The sequence below is a fragment of the Mytilus trossulus genome, chromosome 3 (assembly GCF_036588685.1).
Source record: "Mytilus trossulus isolate FHL-02 chromosome 3, PNRI_Mtr1.1.1.hap1, whole genome shotgun sequence".
Classification (NCBI taxonomy): domain Eukaryota; kingdom Metazoa; phylum Mollusca; class Bivalvia; order Mytilida; family Mytilidae; genus Mytilus; species Mytilus trossulus.
In genome coordinates, this window is record NC_086375.1 from 91,254,840 (window position 1) to 91,282,630 (window position 27,791).

At 29.4% G+C, this 27,791-nt stretch overlaps 1 protein-coding gene across 4 annotated transcripts in view; it reads right to left on the minus strand.

Annotated features, from left to right (window-relative positions):
• The window catches only part of LOC134712827 (inositol 1,4,5-trisphosphate receptor type 3-like), a 116,317-nt gene that overhangs the window by 80,585 nt on the left and 7,941 nt on the right, over positions 1-27,791 (minus strand). For all 4 annotated transcript variants that reach the window (XM_063574766.1, XM_063574769.1, XM_063574773.1 and 1 more), the window contains exons 3-9: positions 25,775-25,899; positions 13,864-13,950; positions 11,818-11,895; positions 7,663-7,743; positions 6,714-6,817; positions 573-660; positions 143-230 (exon numbers count right to left, since the gene is read on the minus strand). In XM_063574766.1, coding sequence (XP_063430836.1) covers positions 143-230; positions 573-660; positions 6,714-6,817; positions 7,663-7,743; positions 11,818-11,895; positions 13,864-13,950; positions 25,775-25,899 — 651 coding nt within the window. The remainder of the gene's footprint in view (positions 1-142; positions 231-572; positions 661-6,713; positions 6,818-7,662; positions 7,744-11,817; positions 11,896-13,863; positions 13,951-25,774; positions 25,900-27,791) is intronic.

Consider the following 27,791-nt stretch of genomic DNA (forward strand, 5'->3'; position numbering starts at 1 on the left):
TTTAGATATTTGAATTCTTTGATCAGTTATTCTATAATTATTTAACATACTAATAAGAGTATTTCTTAAATATGTGTTGTGTATTAATAGTTAAATATTTTGCCTCTTTTTGTAGTTGAAAAAAATATAAAATAAATCTAACCATCCTCCAAGAGTTCATCATCGAATAGTCCTTCAGCCACGAGGTAAGCCTCCATTTCTTTATGGTAAAATCTTATGATATCACCCACCTTTAAAATATGAAATACAAAAACTGTTAAATTTCTTCCGAACTCTACAATAACGGAATTAATACTTTGCATATAAAAGTGTTTGTTCAACATTCAGAACTCAATAAAGAAATAACTGATCATAACGGTCTACAGATTCATTGTGATGTAAAAGAGATGAAAATAAGCAAATTGGATGATGTAGGAAAGGACTTCATACTTGTAATTTGTAAACAGTCAACCACTTTTACAATTTTACAAAAAAATGTATCAAATACATATCATTACATTAAAATGTTAAGGTGTAAAACATCCAAGCAAAAAGTTATGAATAAATGTTGATATTAAGTTTTGTTTGCTTACCCTGACTTTATTATCATCTTCTATATGGGGTTTGTATTTCCTATAAACTGTAAATCCTGTCTGTTGCACTGATAAATTCAACTCAAAACTGAAACCAACAAAAAAATATTCTTACAGTTTTGTTTTTTCTCAGCCAAAATCCAACCAAACTTATTTCCTCAAATAGTTACATAAGGAAAAAATAGTTTTTGAAAATTCATTTTTCATTCATTATCTAACGATTCATAAAACTGGCAATATAAAGTATAACTTTTTTTTTTTTTTTTTCAATTTACAAGTTGTCACAAAATAACTTAAATTTCACACAAAGTTGAAAATGGTGAATTAACCATAACAAATAATAATGAAATTTATTTTTACATGTAACTAACCAGATGCTCCACAGGGCGCAGCTTTATACAACCCCAGAGTTCGAACCCTGAACATTGGGGCAAGTATGGACATAACTTTCAAGCTTGATACACAGACCTGCCAACTTTTTGAAAATTTTTAAGGGTTACAATTTTAGTGACTTTTCTGTGAGCATTGTTTTTTACTCCTAAAATAGTCTAAGTTCTCTTCTTTTTTCTTTTGGTATACTAATGATGAGCTTGTAGGCCTTGATTTATTTTATTTGCATGATTCTTGTACTATTAAATTATAAAATTTACAAAATAACTGAGAAATAGAGAAAATGGCATTAAAAATACAGGATTCAAAGTAGAGACCCCCCCCCCCCCCCCCCCCACCCGTTCCCTCCTCCAAAGACCTTCTCATCTATGGACCTTGACTCAAAACACCTAAAACTACATATCCTAAAGTAAGAAAGATGAAGACAGATTTTGATTTAGTCTTACTCATGGTCTTATCAGTATCAATGAGAAAGTAGATAAAATTTGAGTTATCTTTCTTTGTATTCAGAGGTGCTCTTACCAGCGGAGGCTTATACAGTTACATGGTAGAAGTGTATACAGTTTTTGCTGCCTTCATAGACTTAAAAAAGGCATTTGATACTGTATGGCGACTAGGTTTATTTTCTAAACTCATAAAACATAATATCCCCCAAAAAATGTTTAATGTTATTTATTCAATGTATACTGATACAGTAAGTAGAATAAAATTCTCTAATGGGTTGAGTCCTCCATTCCTATCAGAAAGGGGTGTTAAACAAGGTGACGTATTGAGTCCCCTTCTTTTTAACTATTTTATAAATGATCTAGTAGGTAATCTTGATAACAAACATACGGATCCAGTTGCTATTGGGGATACCTCTTTGAACATTCTTTTATATGCAGATGATATTGTTTTACTATCTGAAAGCAAAGAGGGTCTACAAAAATCTCTTGATATTTTACATGAATATTGTTCAACATGGAAACTACAAGTTAATACTGATAAATCAAAAATTATGATATTTAATTCTAATGGCAAGACATTGTTAAACCATTTTACTTATGATAATGCATATCTTGAAACAGTAGCAAATTATTGTTACTTGGGTATTGTTTTAAAGTATAATGGCAATTTTTGCCTTGCTGTGAATACTCTAATGGAAAAAGCCAGGAAGGCATACTCTAAAATAAAGAAAACTATAGGTCTCAACAACCCATGTAGACTTCTTGAAAAATTGTTTGATTGTTTAGTTACTCCCATTCTTACATATTGTAGTGAAATTTGGGGGGTGGATTCACATTTTAAAGACTCTGATCCATTTGAAAAACTTCATGTTAAATTTATCAAAGACATATTAGGGGTTCACTGTAAGGCATCTAATGATGGATGTCGAGCTGAACTTAATAGAATTCCCTTAAAAAATAAAATATTATATTCAATATTCAACTACCTGAACCATATAGTTTCTTCGGAAAATTCTTTGGCATATGATATATTCACTAAATCTGTAGATTCAAACCCTTGGGTCAAAAAGGTCAAGAGTCTTTTGAATGAACTTGGAATGTCTTATATCATCAATAACTTTAATTATGTTAAAGGTAATTTAAATTCTATTAAACAAAGAATTAATGACCAATGTTTGCAAGTTCAAAATGCAAATATATTTGAATCCAAAAAGTTAGACTTTTTCAAAAGTGTCTACATAATGGGCAGAAGACCACCCTATGTTGATATATTAAAAAACAGAAGTGACAGAGCTGCAATATGTAAGATCCGTATAAGCGCTCATACACTGATGATTGAAAGAGGGAGACATCTAAATATTCCCAGAAATGAGAGATACTGCTTTGTATGTAATTCTGGTCAAATTGAAAATGAAAAACATTTTCTTTTACATTGTGAAAAAAACTCTTCTAAGAGGGACATATTTTACCATAAAGTTTCAAATATAATTGTTGATCCTACAAAATTTCAAAAACATGAAAATAATATAATCTTTTTATTAAATAATAATTCATACACAATCCTAAAATTAACTTCCTCTTTCATCTCAGACAGTTTGAACCTGCGTAAAGCAGAACAAACTCTATAAAATTGCTAATAATCATTGTTCATAATATTACATATTAATATTGTCGTTATTTTCAATACTTATTTTGTTTGACCAACTATGTAATTGATATATCTTTTTTTAATCATTTACTGTTGATGATATTGATATCGTTCGATGATATTGTTCGAAATATGCCTATTGATATTCTATGCATTATTACTATTTGTATATCAGTTGTATGGGCCATTGCCAATTATTGTAATTGTGTTTGTGCCAATAAAATATTTGTATTTGTATTTGTACAAAATGGCGTCGATTTTAAATCAACAGACACACGATGTCTGGTTTCAAAAATTAAACAAATTTCAAGATAAACGATGTTTTATTGAGAGTTCTTTACAGTTCTCATCTTTCAATTAATTATGATATTGCTGTGGAACTACGGCAAATGTTGCAAATTGTGCTTGTATGATAAATTGATTAAAATTGAAAGGCTGCTTGACCAAATTTGTGTATACAAATTAATTTTGAGGACTGTTACGACCCATTAGCTAATCTGATTACATACAACCACTAATAATGACACCTATTGTGACTGTTGATTAGCGTAGGGTCATTTTAATTGTCATAATATGTTCCCAGGTAAAATGCTTGATTTTTTAAAATTGATCAGAAAAACTTCAAAATCGGTAAACAATAATTTTTTCAGGTATATTTGTTGAAAATCGGGATTTTGACTAAACTAACGATCCTGATATCGGGATTCGGGTTGAGGGGTAAAAATCGGGATGATACAGCGAAAATTGGGATAGTTGGCAGGTCTGGTCCCATGATACAGCTCTGAATTTGGATTGTGATTAAATAGTTGACACAACACAGGTTACTGACACATAATAAATGTGGTCTAAGAACTTAAACTTAATAACTTTAAATTTTAAATTGGACATTACCTATTATGGTCCAATATCCAAAATCTAAATACTTGGTTAGATTCAGCATATCAAAAAACCCAAAGAATTCAATTTTTGATGAAATCAAATAAAGTTCAATTTTGGACCCTTAAGACCTCAATATGGACCAATTTGATATTAAACCAGGCCCAAACATCAAAAATCTAAATACATGGTTAGATTGAGCATATATCAAAGAACCCCATATATACAATTTTTGTTGATATCAAACAAAGTTTAATTTTGGACCCCGCTTTGGACCAACTTGAAAACTGGGCATATAATCAAAAATCTAAATACATGTTTAAATTCAGCATATCAAAGAACCCCAAGGATTCAATTCTTGTTGATATCAAACAAATTTTATTTTGGACCACGATTTGGACCAACTTGAAAACTGGGCCCATAATAAAAATTTGAAGTACATGTTTAGATTCAGCATATCAAAGAACCCCAAGATTTCAATTTTTGTTGAAATCAAACAAATTTTAATTTTCAACCCCAATTTGGACAAACTTGAAAACTGGGCCCATTATAAAAAATCTAAGTACATGTTTAGATTCAGCATATCAAAGAACCCCAAGGATTCAATTCTTGTTGATATCAAACAAATTTAATTTTGGACAACAATTCGGACCAACTTGAAAACTGGGCATATAATCAAAAATCTAAATACATGTTTAGATTCAGCATATCAAAGAACCCAAAGGACTCAATTTTTGTTGATATCAAACAAAGTTTTATTTTGGACCACGATTTGGACCAACTTGAAAACTGGGCCCATAATAAAAATTTGAAGTACATGTTTAGATTCAGCATATCAAAGAACCCCAAGATTTCAATTTTTGTTGAAATCAAACAAAGTTTAATTTTGGACCCCGCTTTGGACCAACTTGAAAACTGGGCATATAATCAAAAATCTAAATACATGTTTAGATTCAGCATATCAAAGAACCCCAAGGATTCAATTCTTGTTGATATCAAACAAATTTAATTTTGGACCACAATTCGGACCAACTTGAAAACTGGGCATATAATCAAAAATCTAAATACATGTTTAGATTCAGCATATCAAAGAACCCAAAGGACTCAATTTTTGTTGATATCAAACAAAGTTTTATTTTGGACCACGATTTGGACCAACTTGAAAACTGGGCCCATAATAAAAATTTGAAGTACATGTTTAGATTCAGCATATCAAAGAACCCCAAGATTTCAATTTTTGTTGAAATCAAACAAATTTTAATTTTCAACCCCAATTTGGACCAACTTGAAAACTGGGCCCATTATAAAAAATATAAGTACATGTTTAGATTCAGCATATCAAAGAACCCCAAGATTTCAATTTTTGTTGAAATCAAACTTAGTTTAATTTTGGACCCTTTGGACCTTAATGTAGACCAATTTGAAAACAGAACCAAAGATTAAGAATCAATGTTTGATGAAATCAAACAAAGTTTAATTTTGGACCTTTTGGGCCCTCTTTTCTAAACTGTTGGGACCTCAACTACCAAAATCAATCCCAACCTTCCTTTTATGATAAAAATTTGTAAGGGTTCCGCGGAACCCACTGTCTCGCCTACTTTTGCTGTAAATCGCAGGCTCAACAAAACTGAGGAAAAAAATCAATAAAAATATTCCTTTTGATACTATCTTATGATTGTAAGAAGCTTCTGTCCAAGTTTGGTAAAAATCAAGGATAGTTAATGAATCTAATAAATGTATCAAAAAATTTTAATTGCAGACTGTATGTAATGTTAACTGGAAGAAAATCTAAGTTCATTTAAAAGTAAAATACAGAAAAAATGGAGTTATCTTTTTACAAAATTAACTTCTGAATACTATCTTATGATCATAAATAAGCTTCTGTCCAAGTTTAACACAAACTCAGGATAGTTTATGAAAGTTATTAAAATTTTAAAAACTTGAACCACAGAGTGAATGTAATGTTTCCCCGCAGAAAAACTTAGTCCATTTAAAAGTAAAATACGAAAAAAATGGATTTATTTTTTTACAAAATTTACTTCTGGATACTATCTTATGATCATAAACAAGCTTCTGTCCAAGTTTTGTAGAAACCCAGTATAGTTTAAGAAAGTTATTAAAATTTCAAAAACTTTAACCACAGAGTGAATATTTGTGGACGCTTTTATCGACTAAAGTCGAAAGCTCAACAATAAACCTTGTGTTTAAATTTCATAGATTTCTATTTACTTATACTAAAGTTATTGTGGGGAAACCAAGTATAATGCTTATTTGGGCCCTTTTTGGCCCCTAATTCCTAAAATATTGGGACTTTTTCAACTCCCAAAATCAATCCAAACCTTCATTTTGTGGTCATTTTACCTTGTGTTTATATTTCATTGATTTCTATTTATCTATACTAAAGTTATTGTGCGAAAATCAAGAATAATGCTAATTGTGGCCCTTTTTTGGCCCCTAATTCCTAAACTGTTGGGACAAAAACTCCCATAATTAATCCCAATCTTCATTTTGTGATCATAAACCTTGTATTCAAATTTTGTATTTAAATTTCATAGATTTCTATATTCTTATACTAAAGTTATAGTGCTAAAACCAAAAGTCTTCGGACGACGACATCGATGCCAACACCAACGTGATACCAAAATACGACCAAAAAGTTATCAATTTTGCGGTCGTATAATAAAAATTCTCTTATCAAATTTTTTCCATAATACATTTTGAGTTTCATTTATCAAAACTGTTTTCTTTAATTTATAAGTTCCTTTACATTTTCTAACTTACCTTTTTGAGTACACAGACATTGGTCCTAGGAATGCTTTACTGACATGAAGGAATGACCCAGGAGATTTCATACTTTCCAACACAATCTGATCATCCACTTGTACCTACAATATCATTAATCTTTATACACTGTCGTAAGATACTTATCAGATAAAAAAATATTCTTTTGCTAATTTTTTTAGTGTAATAATTGAGTTGTATTTCTTTTCATACTTTGAAATTTAATGCAAAACCAAATCTACATTTTCAGTAGAAAGCAACAATTGGGGCCACCCAAGGTTCATCATTTTTTTTTTCAAATTTCAAATATACATAAGAAAATTTTTCTCATCTGCAAATATAGCATTGACTTCTGCTGGTAAGACCATTATTTCAAGGAGTCATGTTAAAATTTCAGAAGTCCTTTTCTGTGGGCAATTATTCATTGTTAGATACCACACTGTTCTCTAAAAATATCCATTTTTGTAGAACATGTGTTGATGTATTGCTTTACAACCATAACCTTATCTTTCCTTCAGTGGTACTGTACTATAGTTTGTTTTTTTGTTGAAAGATTTTTTTTGTATGTTGAGTATACATATACTAGAATGGTATTATTTCTATCTTTGTAAACTTTGATTACAAGCAGAACACTTCTGCATCTACATTTGACTATAGTATTCAGATTGCACGAGATGACAAAATAGTTAACAACTGTCGTTTGTTTATGTGTTACATATTTGTTTTTCGTTCATTTTTTTTCATAAATAAGGCCGTTAGTTTTCTCGCTTGAATTGTTTTACATTGTCTTATCGGGGCCTTTTATAGCTGACTATATGCGGTATGGGCTTTGCTCATTGTTGAAGGCCGTATGGTGACCTATAATTGTTAATGTTTGTGTCATTTTGGTCTTTTGTGGATAGTTGTCTCATTGGCAATCATACCACATCTTCTTTTTTATAATACCTACCACATCTCCCTCAGCTTTGACCTTGTACCTGGGCATGATCTTAAACTGGCAATGTTTTGCATTACTTTCCAACAACTCAACCTAATTAAAAGAAAATATTTGGCATTACTAATTGAATCTACTTAGTCTTTTGAATTAAAATGTTTGGTACTTCATTCTCTCAACCTAAGGCCCTAAGCTAATAAATAGAAAATAGCTATTTCTAGTAAAAAAAACATTACCCCCTTAAGATCCCTTTTGTTTTGACAGGTTCATGTGTAATTGATGTCTTACTCACAAACCACTTCAGTAAATAACATTATCTGATACATCAAACTACCATCTGAAAAATCTATGGAACGTGTTTTGTTGCTCCAGGTGCAACATCCCTTGATTTAATAAAAAAAAAAAAAGCTTCTGTCCCAAGTTTCATTAAATTCCTTGAAGATTTGACAGAGCTACTGATGTTTGAAATTGTTTCATCTCAGACAGCTTTTATGTTGACAAGACAGACAATGGAATAAAGGATGGCTATAGCTCTGTCAAAACTTTGTAACTGACTTTCATGGCAGGTGAGACGAAAAAGAGAGAACAAATAAAATTCTGTAGATGCCATAATCTTACATATCTTATAGTTAGTCTTTTTTTCAGTATTTTTTCAGTCAACCTTATGAAACTTCTTTTTTTTTTTAATGTCCACTGATTTCTTGTAAATAAATATTTCAATGGTAACGCTTATTAAGTGTAGGAGTTAAGGTCAGCAAATAAAAAGGATTTAGCAAAAAACTGCTTCTTTTAGATAATACCTGTACAATACAAATAACCCAATCACATAGGGTTTTTTTCATCAAACATATTTAATACAAAATACATATATTGAAAACATCTTGAATAAAAAAATTATGTTCAGGTGGTATCAGATAAAAAGCATTTCTTCAAAAGGATAAAAACACTTATTAAAGAAAGTCATGAAAAAGTGTTTTTATTGCTGTTCTTCGTCACATCATTTTACAGAACCTTTAAAGTTATGACACTATACATAACATGCCATAATTAGATATAGGAAGATGTGGTGTGAGTGCCAATGAGACAACTCTCCATCAAAATAACAATTTAAAAATTAAACCATTATAGGTTAAAGTACGGCCTTCAACACGGAGCCTTGGCTCACACCGAACAACAAGCTATAAAGGGCCCCAAAATTACTAGTGTAAAACCATTCAACTCATTTAGTAATTATGAACTGTATATGACACTTTTTGTAATGACTGCAGTCAGATGTAACAATAATACAGATGCAAACCTTTTAGAATGAAATATGAGACGTAGGATAATCTATATCTCTTTTCCTGTTACAAGTCTCATAAATTAATATCAAAGTGAATAGATTCATTGTTCAAATTATTTCATCTGTTATATTCTATGAGTCAGCTTGTTAAAAGCTAATTATAACAATGAAGTGGTGATGGCTATCAAAATTATGTTGAGCCTAAAACATTTCATTATTTTTCACTCACTTTTTTTTAATCTAATATAATAACGAATAGAGCATAGTATTTTCCAGGATGTCGGATAATTTACAGATAAGCACATATTACAAACGCAGTGTATTGTTCACAGTATTACATATTTGTTCTTTTTTTGCTGTATATTAACATATGGTATTGGTTACATCATTTATGTATTGTATTGTGTTGTGTTTCTAAATAATTTCCCTGTGGTATGGAGATCACATTTGTAAGTGGTATGGTAATCCCATTCTCAAGTGTCATGGAATCACAATTTCCAGAGATATTATTAGTTATCTTGGTGTAATCAGGGGTGTACAGAATTTTACACCGTTGTTGAAAATTCATACACCCTGAGGCGCAGCAACAGTGTAAAATTCCGTACACCCCTGATGATTTCCAGCATAATATTTTTTTCAATGTTCATGTTGCTGCACATTGTCAAATACTTTTTTACTTTATTTTTGGAAAATTTCAGAAAATTGTTGTGATTTTTGAAGTTTTAAAAAAAAAAAGTTTTTTAATTTTTTAATTATTTTATTTTAATTTCTTATTTTCATTATTTTTTTTTTATTTTTTTTTCTTCTTTATTTTGGCAAAATCTTATTTGTTTAAAAGTTTGGGCAAAATTTTTTTTTTTTTAATTTTAGCAAAATTTTATGTATCCCCGGGTGGACAAGGGTGGGGTGTTTCTTTACACCGGGGTAGTCAACCAATCAGATTGCAGTAATTTTTTTTAAGAAATAAATATATATATATCTTAAAGATGTAACTCATAAAGTTAAAGCTAAATAAAACATATATTGCAGTTGTTTTAATTACATTCTTTCAATTTCAAACCTCATGTGGGTTAAAACAACTTATAGAAACAATGTGTATGTATATATTCATTGAGTCTATTGACTAGAGTTTATTTATTCATGTCATACAAGTTTATATGAAATATTTGAATTCATTGTCCCTATAAACATGATAAACTAGTTATTTCATCCCTTTACCAACTTAAACTTGATTAAGTTTAACAATAAGTCGATAATGTCTACTTAATTGTTTATGAGGATTACATAAGGCCATCTGATGATCTATACAAAGTAGATCACTGCTAGGGTAGACTGACACTAATTATTTAATTTTGTCACCTTTTACTTCTCTCCCCTGATTGTGAGAACCTAAATGGCAAACATCCTAACTGATTATTTAAATACCTCTAACAGCACTATTATCTTAACTCATCCATATATAGCTAATAGCATTTCTCTTATCTAAATCCTTTTAGAATAAAACATATCTAAATCTATAATATAACTTATCTGATTTTATCATTTGGTTTGTAAGCCAAATTGTGTTTTGGCATACAATATTTAGGTGGTCTCATTTTATTACTTGCCAAAATATGCATCAGTCTTTTCAAAAGTCGGCCAATGCCGTTTGTCATAACATATGTGATTTCAAGTAAAACTTTTTATATTCTTTTACATATATAAAAAAGTGTTTGGCTATAAGTCTTCCTGATTACAGAAAAGAGCATTGGATCCATAAGATTTACAAAGTATTATTTTCATTATCACTCCATCCTAACAATTTAGTTTAAAGCATTTTATAGGCAGTCAACACATGCTTTAAGTCACTGTTTTATATTTTTGAGGTAACAGTGCAAGTATACCAGTATAATGATTCCATATAAAGAGTTTAATAGTAAATACAGTTATTTGGTTTTTAATTCAAACATCCATAAAGAAAGCCAAAACTTGATCTATAATTACCTATACATAATTCAACATCAATTCAATGTTTAGTTAATAAACAGACAGATAGAAGACAGAGTGATAGGGCCATATATATCATTCAACCATAATCAAACTTTAAAACCAAATAAACTTCTATGTTTAAATTTATGAAGTAAAAATTAAAGGTGAAATTATCCAAAACAACCTCAATCTTGACCTTTTTAAGGTCAACAACTATAAACTCAATATATTTGTCAGTAACTTTGATAATGGAAGACACTTTAATGATTTAAATTATTGATTTAGGTTCAATATAAACAAAGTTGATAGCACAAATCCATTCTTTCATGTAGAAATCATTATAATTGATGCTCAATTGCTCATGGTATCAAAATACAAATTACAAAAAAAAAACAAAGACCACATTTTAATATAAGCTATTGATACAAAATATACTCTAAAATATTACCAATGCTTAAATAATCTAAATTATTGAACACTTTTATCATTATTATGAATATCAAAACTTGTGTTTGTTCATGTTATAATATAAATTTACAGAGTTTTGTGTTATTAGACAAAATATTGATGTTTTTGTGTATAACATTTTAATAGTCATTAAAAAAAATCTTACTGAGCATTATGAGTATCACATTAAAAATTTTAAATTTTTTTTACATTCTTTGTTATAACAGTTGGTGTTTCAACAGTATAGATAAGATAGATTTTTTGTTTGATAGAAATAAAATTAAGTCATGAGTAAAATTACTGGTATGTTGAGGCTTTGCTTCATCTTTTGATAATGCTGATATAAAAAATAAAGACACCAGAGACAAAATGTTAAGACAAATGTGAACTATTTGAGTGTCATCAATGTTCAGATAGAGACATTATTCTCATACTAGTCGACTTCAACCAACTTAAGTTAGTGGAATACTTACAGCCATGTTGTTACTTTCTGTTGACGATGTTTTCGTGGTACTAACATGGATATATTTCTGTGTGAATGAATGTTGTAACTGTAAAATAAATCATACAAATCTTTACTATTAAAATAAAAGTATGACATTAAAAATAAAATCATTATTTTAAAATATATATACATGTATACATATAGCTACATATTAATTACAAGTTCATTAATTGATGAACATTTTACAATTATATAAAAAAGATGTGGTATGATTGCCAATGAGACAACTGTCCACAACAGACCAATATAAGTTATATGGTTCGCTACTGACCCCCTACAGATCCATAGAGGGTTAGTAAAATCCATAGGGGGTGAGGTCGATTGGACTTAAACTTCCATCAAAAACTAACGTGACCAAAAACTTTAACCTGAAGCGGGAGAAACAGATGAATGGATGGACAGATGAACTGGAAGGTGGAAGAACAATCAAACTGACGCACAGACCAGAAAACATAATGCCCATAAATGGGCCATAGAAATAAATTATAATAGTTAAACTTGAAAAAATGAGGTTAAAACCAAAGCAGTTACTTATTTACTGCGAGTTGTCAAATCTATTCACAGATTGAAAAGATCTGAATTAACCAAAATTTTATTTGTTTTTAAATAAAAATTAAAAACAATTTCAAGTCAGTATTTCAACTGAGTAACATTATCAATATTTCATTTTTTAACATGAACCGTTGCAAAAACTGGGGCTGGTTATAATTCAAATATTTTCTTTCATGATAAATTTAAAGTGAGATGAATGAGTTATAATTTTTACTCTTCAATGAAATTAATAACTGAATAAAAGTTACATTTTTACAGTGATATTTGATGATTGCAAATACCCATATACATACAGGAGACACTTACAGAAATCAATTGAAACAAAAACAAATTTTTAGAAAAAAAAATCTGACATGAATAAAAAATTGTATATTTTCTACATGTATATTGAGAGTCAGCTGATTATCAGGACAGGTTACTAGATATCACCAAAACAAACATTTAAATCCTGAACTCCATACAGTCACGATTCTTATTGTTGAAATTAATTGTCTGTTAAATATATTGATATATTATGACCTTTCCACAAGTTGAATTAATTGATTTTGTATTTGAGGTTTAATATTTATATGAGAAGAAAAAGGTTGTATGGTGGCAATTATTCATTTACATCAAAAGCATATTATTTTTTTATGCTGCCATTCAAATGTTCGTTAAACATAATATCTATATATAGACATAACTGGTTTACCCCTACATTTAAACAGTTATTGATTTTTTTCTCCATAAATTATTTCTATGGCTTTTGTAAACTTTTAGTATATATCTTATCTGATTTTATAAAGATTTCACAATAAGGTGTAAAAAGTAATGGAATCAGTAATAGCTAGGTCACATAGTTTTCAGTAAGGTTTTCACATGAATTTGTGTTCTGCAAGACAAATATATTCATAAGAAACAATGTGACCCTTAAAAAGTAATTTAAGCATGACTGAAAATACAAAAATACAAATTTGTGTAAAAATTAGTATATTTGTAAAATAAAACAGTGAAGAAAACAGTGTAAAAATAGAGAGCCTGTATTGCTTTGCTAGCATTTTTGCATATATAAATCTGAAAACTGATGATATAAATAAGAAAATCTGTCTATATTGGAAACTTAGGGCCACCGTATGCTTTTTCTGATTACTTTTGCTGGACCAAGTTTCTATTTAGCAAGAAACCTAGTCAAAAGAAATAGTCAAAGTTACAAACTTGTGTGGATATGTCAAGGTGACCTAAACATGACTGTTACTTTGTTATCTTGTAGTGTAAGCAATATTGTACAATAAATTATGTAATAAAAAATGTTTTATGGTTGAAAATAATCTTAGAACAATCTTAAATATCTATCACATGCATAACTTATCAATATCCTGTTTCCATTTCATTAAATGTAAGTAAACGATGGGTCTAAGAGTACATTTATATTAACACAAAAGTATTGACATATGCTATGAGATCCCATGTTATATCATTTTACCTGTATAACTTGTCCATAAACCACCTTTTTGCCTTGCTGTCTTTTTTGTTCAAGATTATTGTCATCATTTTCAGAGTCTGCAGCAAGCTGTGAAAATAAATGAAGAAACGATTGACCAATAAACCATAACATTACATAATACTAGATGGAAGTTTGAAACAAAGTACGCTATTATTTAGATTCAAAGTGACATATGAAATATTTAATAAACAATGATGTATTAAGCATTGAATATGGTGTGCATGTCACATGTTCACATTCCTGTCTCATATAAATTTTTATTAGAGGTTGTCTTTTCCTTCATAATCTTCAAAGTTTCATCCCATTTTGATGACAGGAGTTTGGTGGTCTCTGTAACATTTATTCGCACCTTTTACCATCATTGAAAGGGTTTAGAGCTTGATTTATTGAAGAGGCATTAACATTGAAGACAAATATGTTTTTTTTTGTTGTTTTTTTTTAGTTGCTGTTATATTGAAATTTTCCTTACATCTCTTTTTATTCCTGTCACACTGTCAGACAGACAAGATATTGTTTGGTCACACTGTTAAACAGATAAGTAATAGAATAGTCACACTGTCAGACAGATAAGTTATTGTATGGTTACACTATTAGACAGACAAGTAATTGTATTGTCACACTGTCAGACAGATAAGATATTGTTTGGTCACACTGTAAGACAGATAAGTATTTGTTAGTCACACTGTCAGACAGATAATTAGTGTATGGTCACACTGTAATACAGATAAGTAATTGAATGGTCATTCTGTCAGACAGATAATTAATTGTATAGTTACACTGGCAGATAGATAAGAAACTATATGATCACACTGTCAGACAACTAAGGAATCGTATGGTCACACTGTCTGACAGATAAGTAATAGTTTGTTCATACTTTCAGACAGATAAGTAAATGTATGGTCACATTATTAGACAGATAAGTTATTGTATGATCACACTGTCAGACAGATAAGTAACTGTATTATCACACTGTCAGACAGATAAGTAATCGTATGGTCACATTGTCAGACAGATAAGTAATTGTATGATTACACTGTGAGACAGATAAGTAATAGTATGTTCATACTTTCAGACAGATAAGTAATTGTATGGTCACATTATTAGACAGATAAGTTATTGTATGATCACACTGTCAGACAGATAAGTAACTGTATTATCACACTGTCAGACAGATAAGTAATCGTATGGTCACATTGTCAGACAGATAAGTAATTGTATGATTACACTGTGAGACAGATGAGTGATCATTATGGTCACACTGTCTGACAGATAAGTAATTGTATGGTCACACTGTCAGACAGATAAGTAATTGTATGATTACACTGTCAGACAGATAAGTTATTGTATTATCACACTGTCAGACAGATAAGTAATCGTATGGTCACATTGTCAGACAGATAAGTAATTGTATGATTACACTGTGAGACAGATGAGTGATCATTATGGTCACACTGTCTGACAGATAAGTAATTGTATTGTCACACTGTTAGACAGACAAATAATTGTATTATCACACTGTCAGACAGATAAGTAATTGTATGATTACACTGTCAGACAGATAAGTAATTGTATGATTACACTGTCAGACAGATAAGTTATTGTATGATTACACTGCCAGACAGATAAGTAATTGTATGATTACACTGACAGACAGATAAGTTATTGTATGATCACACTGTCAGACAGATAAGTAATTGTATAATTACAATGTCAGACAGATAAGTAATTGTATGATTACAATGTCAGACAGATAAGTAACTGTATGATTACACTGTCTGACAGATAAGTAATTGTATGATCACACTGTCAGACAGATAAGTAATTGTATGATTACAATGTCAGACAGATCAGTAATTGTATGATTACACTGTCAGACATATAAGTAATTGTATTATCACACTCTCAGACAGATAAGTAATTGTATTATCACACTGTCAGGTCTATTCCTTGTCAGAACATTGGCTTATATCATGCTTGTTTTTTTTGTAACAGTTTTTCCTATTAATAAACTCATCATAGATACCAGGATTAAAATTTTATAATTACGCCAGACATGCGTTTCGTCTCAAAAAGACTCATCAGTGACGCTCGAATCAAAAAATGTTTAATTAACAGAAACTGTTTCAAATTGTTTAACCAGATCTCAAAGCCTTAGAAAAAATAACTTTTAATTGAGTGATGTAATGTGGTAATCATAAATCCAATATCTTGCTCCATTATTTAACATAACAAAATCACCAAACCATCATCTTTATAAAAGTTACCATTAAATGCAGAGTTTTAAGCATTATAATCAATATTTTAAAACCTGCTTTGTTCAATGAAGAATCTTATTAAAATATTTATTGAACTTCTGTATTTAAACCTATTTTCTCTTCTTAACAAAAAATGAAGTTATTGAATTTCTGTACTTAAACCTATTTTTTTTTCTTTTTGACAAAAAGGTGAAGACACAGATCAAATAACAATCATTCAGTCATAACTTTTTCATTAACAACAGGTGCCCTAGTACTTGACATTCATGTAAATACAATTCTACAAATATTAACATGAATATACTTATTGTGTCAATATATCAAACTTTATATAGTCATCAAACTAGAATAAAATTCATTGATTTTGTCTCTATTAGTTGGGAAATCTGCGATTTAAATTTTCTTTGAATTCTTAAGTAAATATGGAGTAGATCAAAGCCTCTGTTTGGTTGGGAAGAGGATCAATTTAATACAGATATAATAAAGCTCCTTAATAAATGATTACAGTTTATCTGGATAAACTCTAAAGATTTTATGTTACACTTGTAATACTTAATTAATATTTCTATTTTTGTTAATTATTGAAGATCTGTTATTAATATTGCTGAGTCAGATATACAAAACAAGCTTTTGCTTCTTTGGTCAATTGTGTTTCATCTCAAAAAGTTTGTTTTGGTATCCAGAGGTGAATTTAGAGGGCAGGTTGCCCAGTCCTCACCCCTCCCTTTTTATTTGGAAAGGTCCCCTCTTAGGCAGTAAGAGTCACCCCTTTCAGGAGAATTTTAGGATCCGCCACTGGTACCTGTGAAATTCACTTCAGTCTGTTGTCCGATGGGGTGTGCAGTTTCTCTGAACATTTTTAACTAACATTCATGAAAGTAGTTGTGAGTCTATAAAGTATTGTTTTATATCATATTACATTCATTTCCCAAAGTTCTTTTATTTTGTTATGGTGACGACGCTATGTAACTATTTCCATGGCTGTACATGTATCAAAAAAATAAAATGTCATAGATCAATATAAAACCATTATAAGTTTAAAAAAGGATAAATTATTCACAATGTAATTTTTAAACTGATTTCTATATACAGTGTTTTCAAAAGGATGCAACATAGAAACACAAAGGCATTTCAAAAATCAATTTCACTTCTTCTGGAAAGTTGAAGTTGTAGAATTAAAAGGCTAACTACTGTCATGACTGTAAATTCAGAAATTAGAGTGAGGTTTTTATTATTGTGAAAAATGCAACAGACTTGTAAACGCACTAATTTAAACCTGCATTTTGAAATATTTTATATGAATTAAACAGGATTATCTCAAAATCTTAAAAATTAAAATTGCATGTTAGTCTAAAATGACAAAATAGCAATAGTTTCTGAATTTACAGTAACATCTTCCAGATAACAGGGAAGTTGTAGAAGACCTTTGGCTAGAAACTTTTGTTTATTACAATGATGTATCTAGCTGAATGTTATGGTGAACTATATATATAGTCCATTGTCAGACAGTATATCAAATGTTTTTTTTTGTGGTTTACATCAACAGTGTTACTTAAAATGAAGTACATTTCGTGGTCTGTTCATGGCTTAACTTACAGCCAAGTTTAATAGTGGTAGTCTAAAATGTCTATTTACAAACAAAATATGAAATTATCTGTTCATGGCTTAACTTACAGCCAAGTTTCTTAGGGTTTTTTTAGATGTAGAGGTAGTCTTAATTGTCTATTTGCAGACAGTATATTAAATGAACTTCTCTGGCTTTACAAGATATCAAGTTATGGCCAAGTTTTGTCACAATATGCTCCTAAATGAACTGAAGAAGTATCAAATATACACCTACAACTGAATAGCCGCAGTGACCTCTTCAAATAATTGACTCAAATGTAAATTTTATTAATCCGATTAATCCTAACCATATAAGACCTTTAATCTGATTTATCAAATATGAACTTAATATTGTGTTAAACATAAACTGCATTATGAAGATTGCACAATATAAGCCACAATATTGGTAGGAGACAATAGTATACTTCGTGTAAAACATTAATATTAAGTATATAATATAAGGTTCATTTAATAGGACAGTTCTTTTGTAAATCGAAGCATTTGGCCACAGGTAATTAACCATGTATTTGATGATCTATCAGACAAATTTAAAACAACTGATTATAACACTTGTAAAATAATCTATAAGAAATAATCAGACAAGGGTTATCATAAGTATGGTATACATTGTACATTGTCTGTATAAATCACAGATAGAAGTTCATGATGTCAAACTTTAAATGTCTAGTGCTGCACCATGAAATTCCTAGACAGAATAGTGCCAGTTAGATGATTCCACCCTCTAACTAGATGTCAGCTGATTAATGTTGGCCTAAAAATTAGACCCATTTAACTCTGATAAACTTAAGCATTTGGGGGGGATATAGTTTTGAGACTCTGATGATGATGCCCTTCTTTGTGTTTTGCAAAAAATGTGTAGTTTTGGGAAAATAAAGAGCAACTGCAAAAACCAACAAAAAAATACTTGTAATTATAATTTTAATGCAGAATCTCTATGAATAATCTCTATGAATAATCTCTATGAATATTTATTATATATCTGAAAAATCTTCCTCATCATCTTTTCCACATACTTATCAATTATCTTCATGCAAAAATTATCCTTATTTTGTAATATTATCAACTTTTAAGTTAAATCCCCCGTGTTGTTAATCAATTTATATAACATCCTGGTAATTCATTGGTGTCTTTTAAAGACATTCTAACTTTCAAAATAAAAAAAGTTCTAGTGTATATTTATCTTTTATGAATAATTGCATGGTTGCCAACAAGTGGGTTTTTTTTCTGGCAAAAGAGATAACTAAAATTTCACACTGGTATCTACACTTCTGTAAATTCAGAAATTATTGCGAGGTTTTTATTTTTGCAAATAATGCGACAGAGTTGTAGACGCAATAATTAAAACTCGCATTTTATAATATTTTAACTGAATTAAGAATGACTTTTCTCAAAATCGTAAAAATTCAAATCACATTCAAGTTTAAAATGACAAAATCGCAATAATAAGTGCCTGCAATAATTTCTGAATTTACAGTATATCAAATTGAAATTGAAATTAATATATCTATAGTTGATCTAAGCTTAGGTGGTTTTTTTATAAAATTACTTTCTTTATAGTACTTTCTAATATTTTTTTTTTATTAATTACAAAAATGATTCATTGATCTTCTGTCTTCTGTGAGAAGAAGAAAATGTGACAAGTTATCTGATACTTATGGCAAACATTGTTTACACATATTAACAGTTACCACAATTTAAAAAACAACCTTGGTATGTAGATATATGTTTTATCCTAACAGTTAAAACCCAACAATGGTAACTTAACCTAAATATATATTACTGATCCAATAATCTATGCATTATGAATAGCATTTAAATCTTGTAAAGGACCTTGAAATTTTTAAAACTATTCATACAGTATACAAAAAAAAATTGTACATCAAATACATAGAATGAAGATAAAAAAAAATAACCAGTAACTTTGTAATGTCAACAAGTGTGGACACAGATCAGTGTGGATAGTATGTTTGGCTGTTTGACAAGACTAAGTGTGGACACAGATCAGTGTGGATAGTTTGCTTGAATGTATGACAGTGCTTTCTGACAAATAAAGGTTTTTTTATGTTTTTTTATGGGTTTTTTTTCATGGTTTTTCCCATAGTAAATAAGCCAAAGGGACTTTCATTGAGAATATCAGACCAGTACCAAAAACTAAAACAGGGTTTTGTATTCAATATTTGGCTTTTATGTTTGGGACTGTCATTGAGAAAACACTATTTAATAGATGTTTTATAGATTGCCAAACAATTGTGTTAACATATGTTCAACTGATCTGCTTCTAGCTATTAAAAAGCAAAAACTCAAAACTAAAGAAGAACATATTAGGTTAATTTCTGCATGATGTGAATTTAATCTGCAAGGATCATCCAAGAATCATAATGTAGACTAAAAGAAATAGTGGCAATGGTTAACTAATATTCGAAATGAAAAAGGTATTGTAGAATTGTTCTAGTTATGTGAATAAAATATAAATGAAACCTGAAGGATGCTTATTTTTTTGTGGTATAAATTTAAGAGCTTTAATCTGGTTAAAAATGCAAAGTATTTAGCCAAAAAAAATAACAAAAGTTTGAAATCTTTATTTTTGTACTACAACTATGTGAAGTGCAATGTATGGCCTGGTAAAGGTGGGAAATTACCCAATTAGACAAATTCAATCAACTTATCAAACTGGTAATAACTGGTATCATTCTGATATTAAGAATAGGAAATACAAGATAATAAATCTTATTTGACTTGTCAAGAAAAAGATTTGTCTTGCCTGCTTGAACAACTTACTAAAAGAAAAAAGGCTTGTATATATGTATAAGTGATTGTATCGTGAAGCATGTCTTGTATTATGCTTTAAATACCTTCAATTCTTTACATAATATTAATTAATCAAGGTCAATTGCCCTTTTGTGTTTTAATTCTGAATGTTTTGATATAAAACCTTTTCACTAATTGAACTTTCTAAATGAAAGGTGTTGAAAGAAGCACTATAGAAATTAATATGGCCTTTCCCATTTAATGGAAGTGATTTTTTTTTGTAAAAAAGGGAAAGTTAAGGTTTTGTTTTATATCTAACATGTTTAGTAATAATATCATTAAATCAAAAGGAACTGTAACAGAAAATAAATATAAAAAAATAATTTTCCCTTATATGAGAGGTTTGTAAAATACTTTTAAAATATTTAATAAACAATAGTTCATGTCCAGCTACATTAACTGTAGAATCTAAAATTAAATTATCTGAATTATCTCCCCTAATTAATCAAATTCTCTGAATTATTCAAAAAATCTTTTTTTTCTGTATTTACCAACTAACTTACTACAAACAGAGGGGTATGGGTCCAGGTTAGGAACTCCACCTTTTGTTTGAAGATCAATGCTTTAAAATTGGGAAAAAATGGTTGGAACTCCACCTTTCTGTGGCCATTCAAGGCGAAACTATTTATTGAAAACTAACGCAAATAGTATAAAATACATCTCAATATGAAAGTTCACTAGTTTTATCAGAATCTGTATCAATCATTTGAGATCATTTATGATCATAACAATTTTCAAACTCACTTTCCATTTCCATTTTTTTTTTAAATGGACATAACTAAAACCATAGACATGTATATGACATAGCGCCTATTACATGTTGAAACATGCTGCTGTAATAGACACAGTTTATCTTGCTTATAAAAAAAAGAGACTGAGAGTATCAAGGTTGTATATAATGATTTAATGCCATGGCTAATTAATCATCATTCTATTTTGTTGACCGTTTATTGTCCATCAAAATCTATTGTGCTTCAATTACAATAGCAGTAAACTGATTATCTAAATATTGAATGAGCAATTTAACTATTGAACTATAGATCTGAAAGCTCCAACAAAAATATATAGTTTATTTATCAATTAATAATTTCTTTATATTTATATCATGAAAAATGAGGAGAACAATAAAACAGTTGGTGGTTCTGAAAAGTGACCCAACGAGGAAAAAGGAAGAACAGATCAGAAAGGAAGGCTAGAGATTTGGTCTTAGAACATATTAATTAAAGATTAAGCTGCTCTAATATTATACCAAGCAAAATAGTTATTCAGTCTACATAAGCCTTTGTATAATGTTAAACCAGACTGGAATTGCCACATTATTCGTAGTTTAAAAACAGTTAAACCATAGATGTAATAATACCCTGTGTATAACATCTATGGTTAAACTATAATTCCCTAGCAGTGGCAGTCTTAAATAATAGGCATGTGTCTGTAAAAGATAATCTAATTCATACAATGTCTTCGAAAATTATGAAACTTTTTAAGAAACTATCAACATTTAGACATCAACACCAAATTCTCAAAAGTAAACAAAAAACAGAAGTAAGTAATTGCATAGGAAAAACAATGAAATAGTTGCCACTGGACATAAGCAAACAATAGTAACCATAAGAATAGCATTGAAAACATTCCTGATTATTTTGGATAGAAGCCATTTATAAATAATCCTCTTAAGAAATAATACTATAAAATAAAACATGTACTTTCAAAGCGAAAAATCAGAACGATTTATATCAGTAAGTACTTTAATACTGCATATGATATTTAACACATTCATTTATCAATTAATAATTTCTTTATATTTATATCATGAAAAATGAGGAGAACAATAAAACAGTTGGTGGTTCTGAAAAGTGACCCAACGAGGAAAAAGGAAGAACAGATCAGAAAGGAAGGCTAGAGATTTGGTCTTAGAACATATTAATTAAAGATTAAGCTGCTCTAATATTATACCAAGCAAAATAGTTATTCAGTCTACATAAGCCTTTGTATAATGTTAAACCAGACTGGAATTGCCACATTATTCGTAGTTTAAAAACAGTTAAACCATAGATGTAATAATACCCTGTGTATAACATCTATGGTTAAACTATAATTCCCTAGCAGTGGCAGTCTTAAATAATAGGCATGTGTCTGTAAAAGATAATCTAATTCATACAATGTCTTCGAAAATTATGAAACTTTTTAAGAAACTATCAACATTTAGACATCAACACCAAATTCTCAAAAGTAAACAAAAAACAGAAGTAAGTAATTGCATAGGAAAAACAATGAAATAGTTGCCACTGGACATAAGCAAACAATAGTAACCATAAGAATAGCATTGAAAACATTCCTGATTATTTTGGATAGAAGCCATTTATAAATAATCCTCTTAAGAAATAATACTATAAAATAAAACATGTACTTTCAAAGCGAAAAATCAGAACGATTTATATCAGTAAGTACTTTAATACTGCATATGATATTTAACACATTCATTTATCAATTAATAATTTCTTTATATTTATATCATGAAAAATGAGGAGAACAATAAAACAGTTGGTGGTTCTGAAAAGTGACCCAACGAGGAAAAAGGAAGAACAGATCAGAAAGGAAGGCTAGAGATTTGGTCTTAGAACATATTAATTAAAGATTAAGCTGCTCTAATATTATACCAAGCAAAATAGTTATTCAGTCTACATAAGCCTTTGTATAATGTTGAACCAGACTGGAATTGCCACATTATTCGTAGTTTAAAAACAGTTAAACCATAGATGTAATAATACCCTGTGTATAACATCTATGGTTAAACTATAATTCCCTAGCAGTGGCAGTCTTAAATAATAGGCATGTGTCTGTAAAAGATAATCTAATTCATACAATGTCTTCGAAAATTATGAAACTTTTTAAGAAACTATCAACATTTAGACATCAACACCAAATTCTCAAAAGTAAACAAAAAACAGAAGTAAGTAATTGCATAGGAAAAACAATGAAATAGTTGCCACTGGACATAAGCAAACAATAGTAACCATAAGAATAGCATTGAAAACATTCCTGATTATTTTGGATAGAAGTCATTTATAAATAATCCTCTTAAGAAATAATACTATAAAATAAAACATGTACTTTCAAAGCGAAAAATCAGAACGATTTATATCAGTAAGTACTTTAATACTGCATATGATATTTAACACATTCAATCAACTGTTTTCTATAGTTAATTACTTTTTTACAATAAAAGACATTTTTGTTTCTCACGCAATTTTTTGTTTCTATATTTGTTGACTAAATATATACTAAACTTAAATTAATTGCTTAAGAACATCAATCGCTTTCGAAATATTCACAAATCTGTATCGATAAAATGTAATTTATCATGTTTATAACATTTAAGAGAGAAAAAAACATGAAGCTTCTTCAGCATTCATGTAAATATTCTATAAAAGGTCACAAGCAAAAATAATGAAATGCAAAAGTTAATATTATATCCAAAGTTCAAACAGACAGGATATGAAAAGTATTGATATTTATTATTTCTTTATCAAGGTGAACATTAAAAAATTTAATGTACCAGTATTTACAAGGAATGAAAATATTAGGAGAACATCATAAAAAACCCATTAACATGAAAGCCATATCTTTTAATAGCTGTGTGGATTCAAACTGAGAAAATAATTACATAATATAAACAAAAATGTATATGATCCGATTGATTCAACATACAAACGTGTACTTTAATAATGTTATAATGATAATTATCCCTTGAATGGTGTAAAAAGTCAATTTGATCTGCAAAAAAATGTCTAATAATTATTATGGATTTCATTTTGATAGAGTAAACATTGGAAAACTATTTGAACAACCTTCTTGGTATGGGCTTTGCTCATTGTTAAAGGCCATACAGTGACCTAATGTTGTTAATGTCTGTGTCATTTGGTCTCTTGAGGACAGTTGTCTCATTGGCAATCATACCACATCTTCTTTTTTTTTATATTCTTATATATACATATATAGAGTTGACTGAATGTTTTTTACTGAAAAGTAAAATATTATACCTGTTTAAGGTCCCCTAGTTTGCAGTAAGTTTATTGTTAGGGGTTCAAACAAGAGGAAGCCAGAAAGCCCATAGAGAACCACAAAGCTATGGCAGGAAAACTAAAAATCCTAGTCAATTAAGGTTGGAGTCGAACAAACAGTGAATTGACATACCCGTAGCCAGAGGGGGTTCGGGGGGTTCGGACGAACCCCCTTTGAAAACAAATAAGCACTGTTAAAGTCAATGTTCTGTTCGAATTGTGACTGTTAAAGTCGAGTTTGTGAGTCCAACGAACCCCCCTTTGGAAATTCCTGGCTACGGGCCTGATTGAAACCCAATTTTCAATATTAATTTTCTACAACAACATGCACAGGGATGAGATAACTAGTCTTTCATTACTTGATATCAAAGGTTACCAGAATGTCCTACCACCAAGTTGATAACCTGTTGAAAATTTTAAACTCTTAGGTCAAAAGTCAGTAATATACATAATCTTTCATGTCAGTTAACTGCTAGTAGTCTGTTGTTATATATTTATAATTGTCATTTTGTTTATTTTCTTTGGTTACATCTTCTGACATCAGACTCAGACTTCTCTTGAATTGAATTTTAAATGTACGTATTGTTATGCATTTACTGTTCAACATTTGCTAGAGGTATAGGGGGAGGGTTGAGATCTCATAAACATGTTTACCCCCCTGAATTTTTGAGCCTGTCCCAAGTCAGGAGCCTCTGGTCTTTGTTAGTCTTTTAATTTTTAATTTTAGTTTCTTGTGTACAATTTGGAAATTAGTATGGCGTTCATTATCACTGAACTAGTATATATTTGTTTAGGGGCCAGCTGAAGGACGGCACTGGGTGCGGGTATTCCTAGTTACATTGAAGACCTGTTGGTGACCTTCTGTTGTTGTTTTTTCTATGGTCGGGTTGTTGTCTCTTTGATACATCCCTTATTTCCATTCTCAATTTTATGAAATGAGAATAGTCTGTTATGTTGCTAGATCAAAAGACTAGGACAGATTTTTTTACGATACTGGATTTATTTTAATCATAATGCCTGATAAAAAAAATCTCAATTAAAAATCCAAACATTTTTGTCACGAAATAAGCACATACATTTTGGTTCCAACATTTCTTTTTGGATACCTAAAAGTTGTGGTTCTGAATAAGCTGACTTTACCTTAGCATGTGCCACTTGAGTACGTAATAAAATATTTTCCGGTTCTGCTTCCAACTTCGTCTGCTGTTTATTGAACTTCTTATTTAATTTGTATCGATTTGCTACACGTAGTGTGAATGAAATTACTGAAATAGAAAAGAAAAAAGAAATTTAGAAAGGAAATTCATCCACAAGCATAAAGATATTCATATACATGTATGTTTAGAAAATCTATGCATAGGTTAACATTTATAATGTTTATAATAATAAAATTCCATTGTAAGTATTTGGCATTCAGGGATGGAGAATTGAAATATTTATCAATTTTTGTGCATTTAAATAAAGGTTTTCAAGATAAAATTTAATAAAAAAAAAATCTACCTTTCTTACAAACCAATAAATATTACTAAATATAATATGTTTTTTTCTTGTTTCTAATCATTTTTTAGGCTGAATTTTGGAATTCAATTTATTGACAGTGTAGAAGATAACAAGCAGCTGCAATATTTGAAGTACCATATATATATATTTTAGCTGTAGTCCTAATTTGGTTTATTTTGTCATCAATGGTGCCCAAGATGAAATTGCCAAAATTTAGTCCACCAAATAAAACACTGACCATAAAGATAAATAAAACATTTTCTACAATCATTGCAAAATGGTGTATTAAGATTTTTTTATATTCTTTCTTTTTTAAGATAAGTTGTCTTGGTCAATGTAATAAAGTTTATTGACTGGTTATGAGGGATATAACATGTTTCACTTTGTTGTCCCTTATGCTTTACTTCAAACAATAGTTGGGATCTCATAGACAAAAAGTTTCTATTCCCCTCATCACCTCATCAACAAGTGTGTAACATTTCATAACATTTAATTTGATAAGAAAATTAAATAATTGCATTGATTAAATAATAGATCAAATTATCAAAGTCAGAAATAGGTTTAGTTAATGACTTCTTCTTGATTCCCAGATCAATATAACTATAACAACACTTCAATTATCACAAAAATACAACGTAAACTTCAAATATGATCTGATCTAATATTTTCTATTAATTCTTTCTTCTTCTTATCATAGAGGTGTTCATCATAGCATATATTCAACACATTATAAAATACATTATTATTATTATTATATATAGACAGCTAATTGAACAATGAAAAAGAATAAGCTAAAACATATCACAATATTAAAGAAATGTACCTAAATTTACTCATACTTTCTTGTAAAAACTGCCAAAATATTTCTGTTTATATGATAACGGTATCTTACAGAAAGATGAATTCAAAACTTAAATGAAACCTGTTGGGTTCAAACCTTGTCATGTATGATTAATATTTATCTTTGACCTCAGTGAACACAAAATTTCTTAGGTCAGAGTGAAATTGATCTTGGTACAGCAGTGTAAAGAAGGTCATTTTGACCTAAGATTTGAAATTTCTCACTTTTTTCCAATTTTTGTCTTCAACTGGACAAATCCAAATCAGGAATAAGACAGTTGTAGTCCATCCATTTGATGTGTTTTTTTCGTTGATTAGGGACTTTCTGTTTTGAATTTTCCTCAGAGTGTACTATAGTGATATAGAATAACAGTTCAGTATTTTTGTGATATAACTTTTTTCATAGGAGTATTTCAATAAAAAACAAGATCAGAAGTTATAAGCCTGCTGGTTTACACTATTTGTGGAAGTTTTAAGCGTCTGAACTTGGTGTCACAAGGCTTTTTGGTCTTTTTGCCAACTTTTGAAAAGCCTGATGGGGGTATAAGTGCATGACAACAATTCCAAAGATTTCAATTCTTTGAAACGATTTTTGCACATGCTCAAATATCTTTTTAAGACTGGTCAATACTAATGCAAAATGCTTCATTCCAACTTTTAAATTAGACTTTATGAACATTGATATTCATAGTTTTCCTGGAATTTTTTTATATTTCAACTTACAACAAAAATACAATACAAATGTTGCAAAGGTTATACACTTCCAAATTAATTTAAAAAAACAAATGAAACTGCAAGCTACTGATCACTGATGATA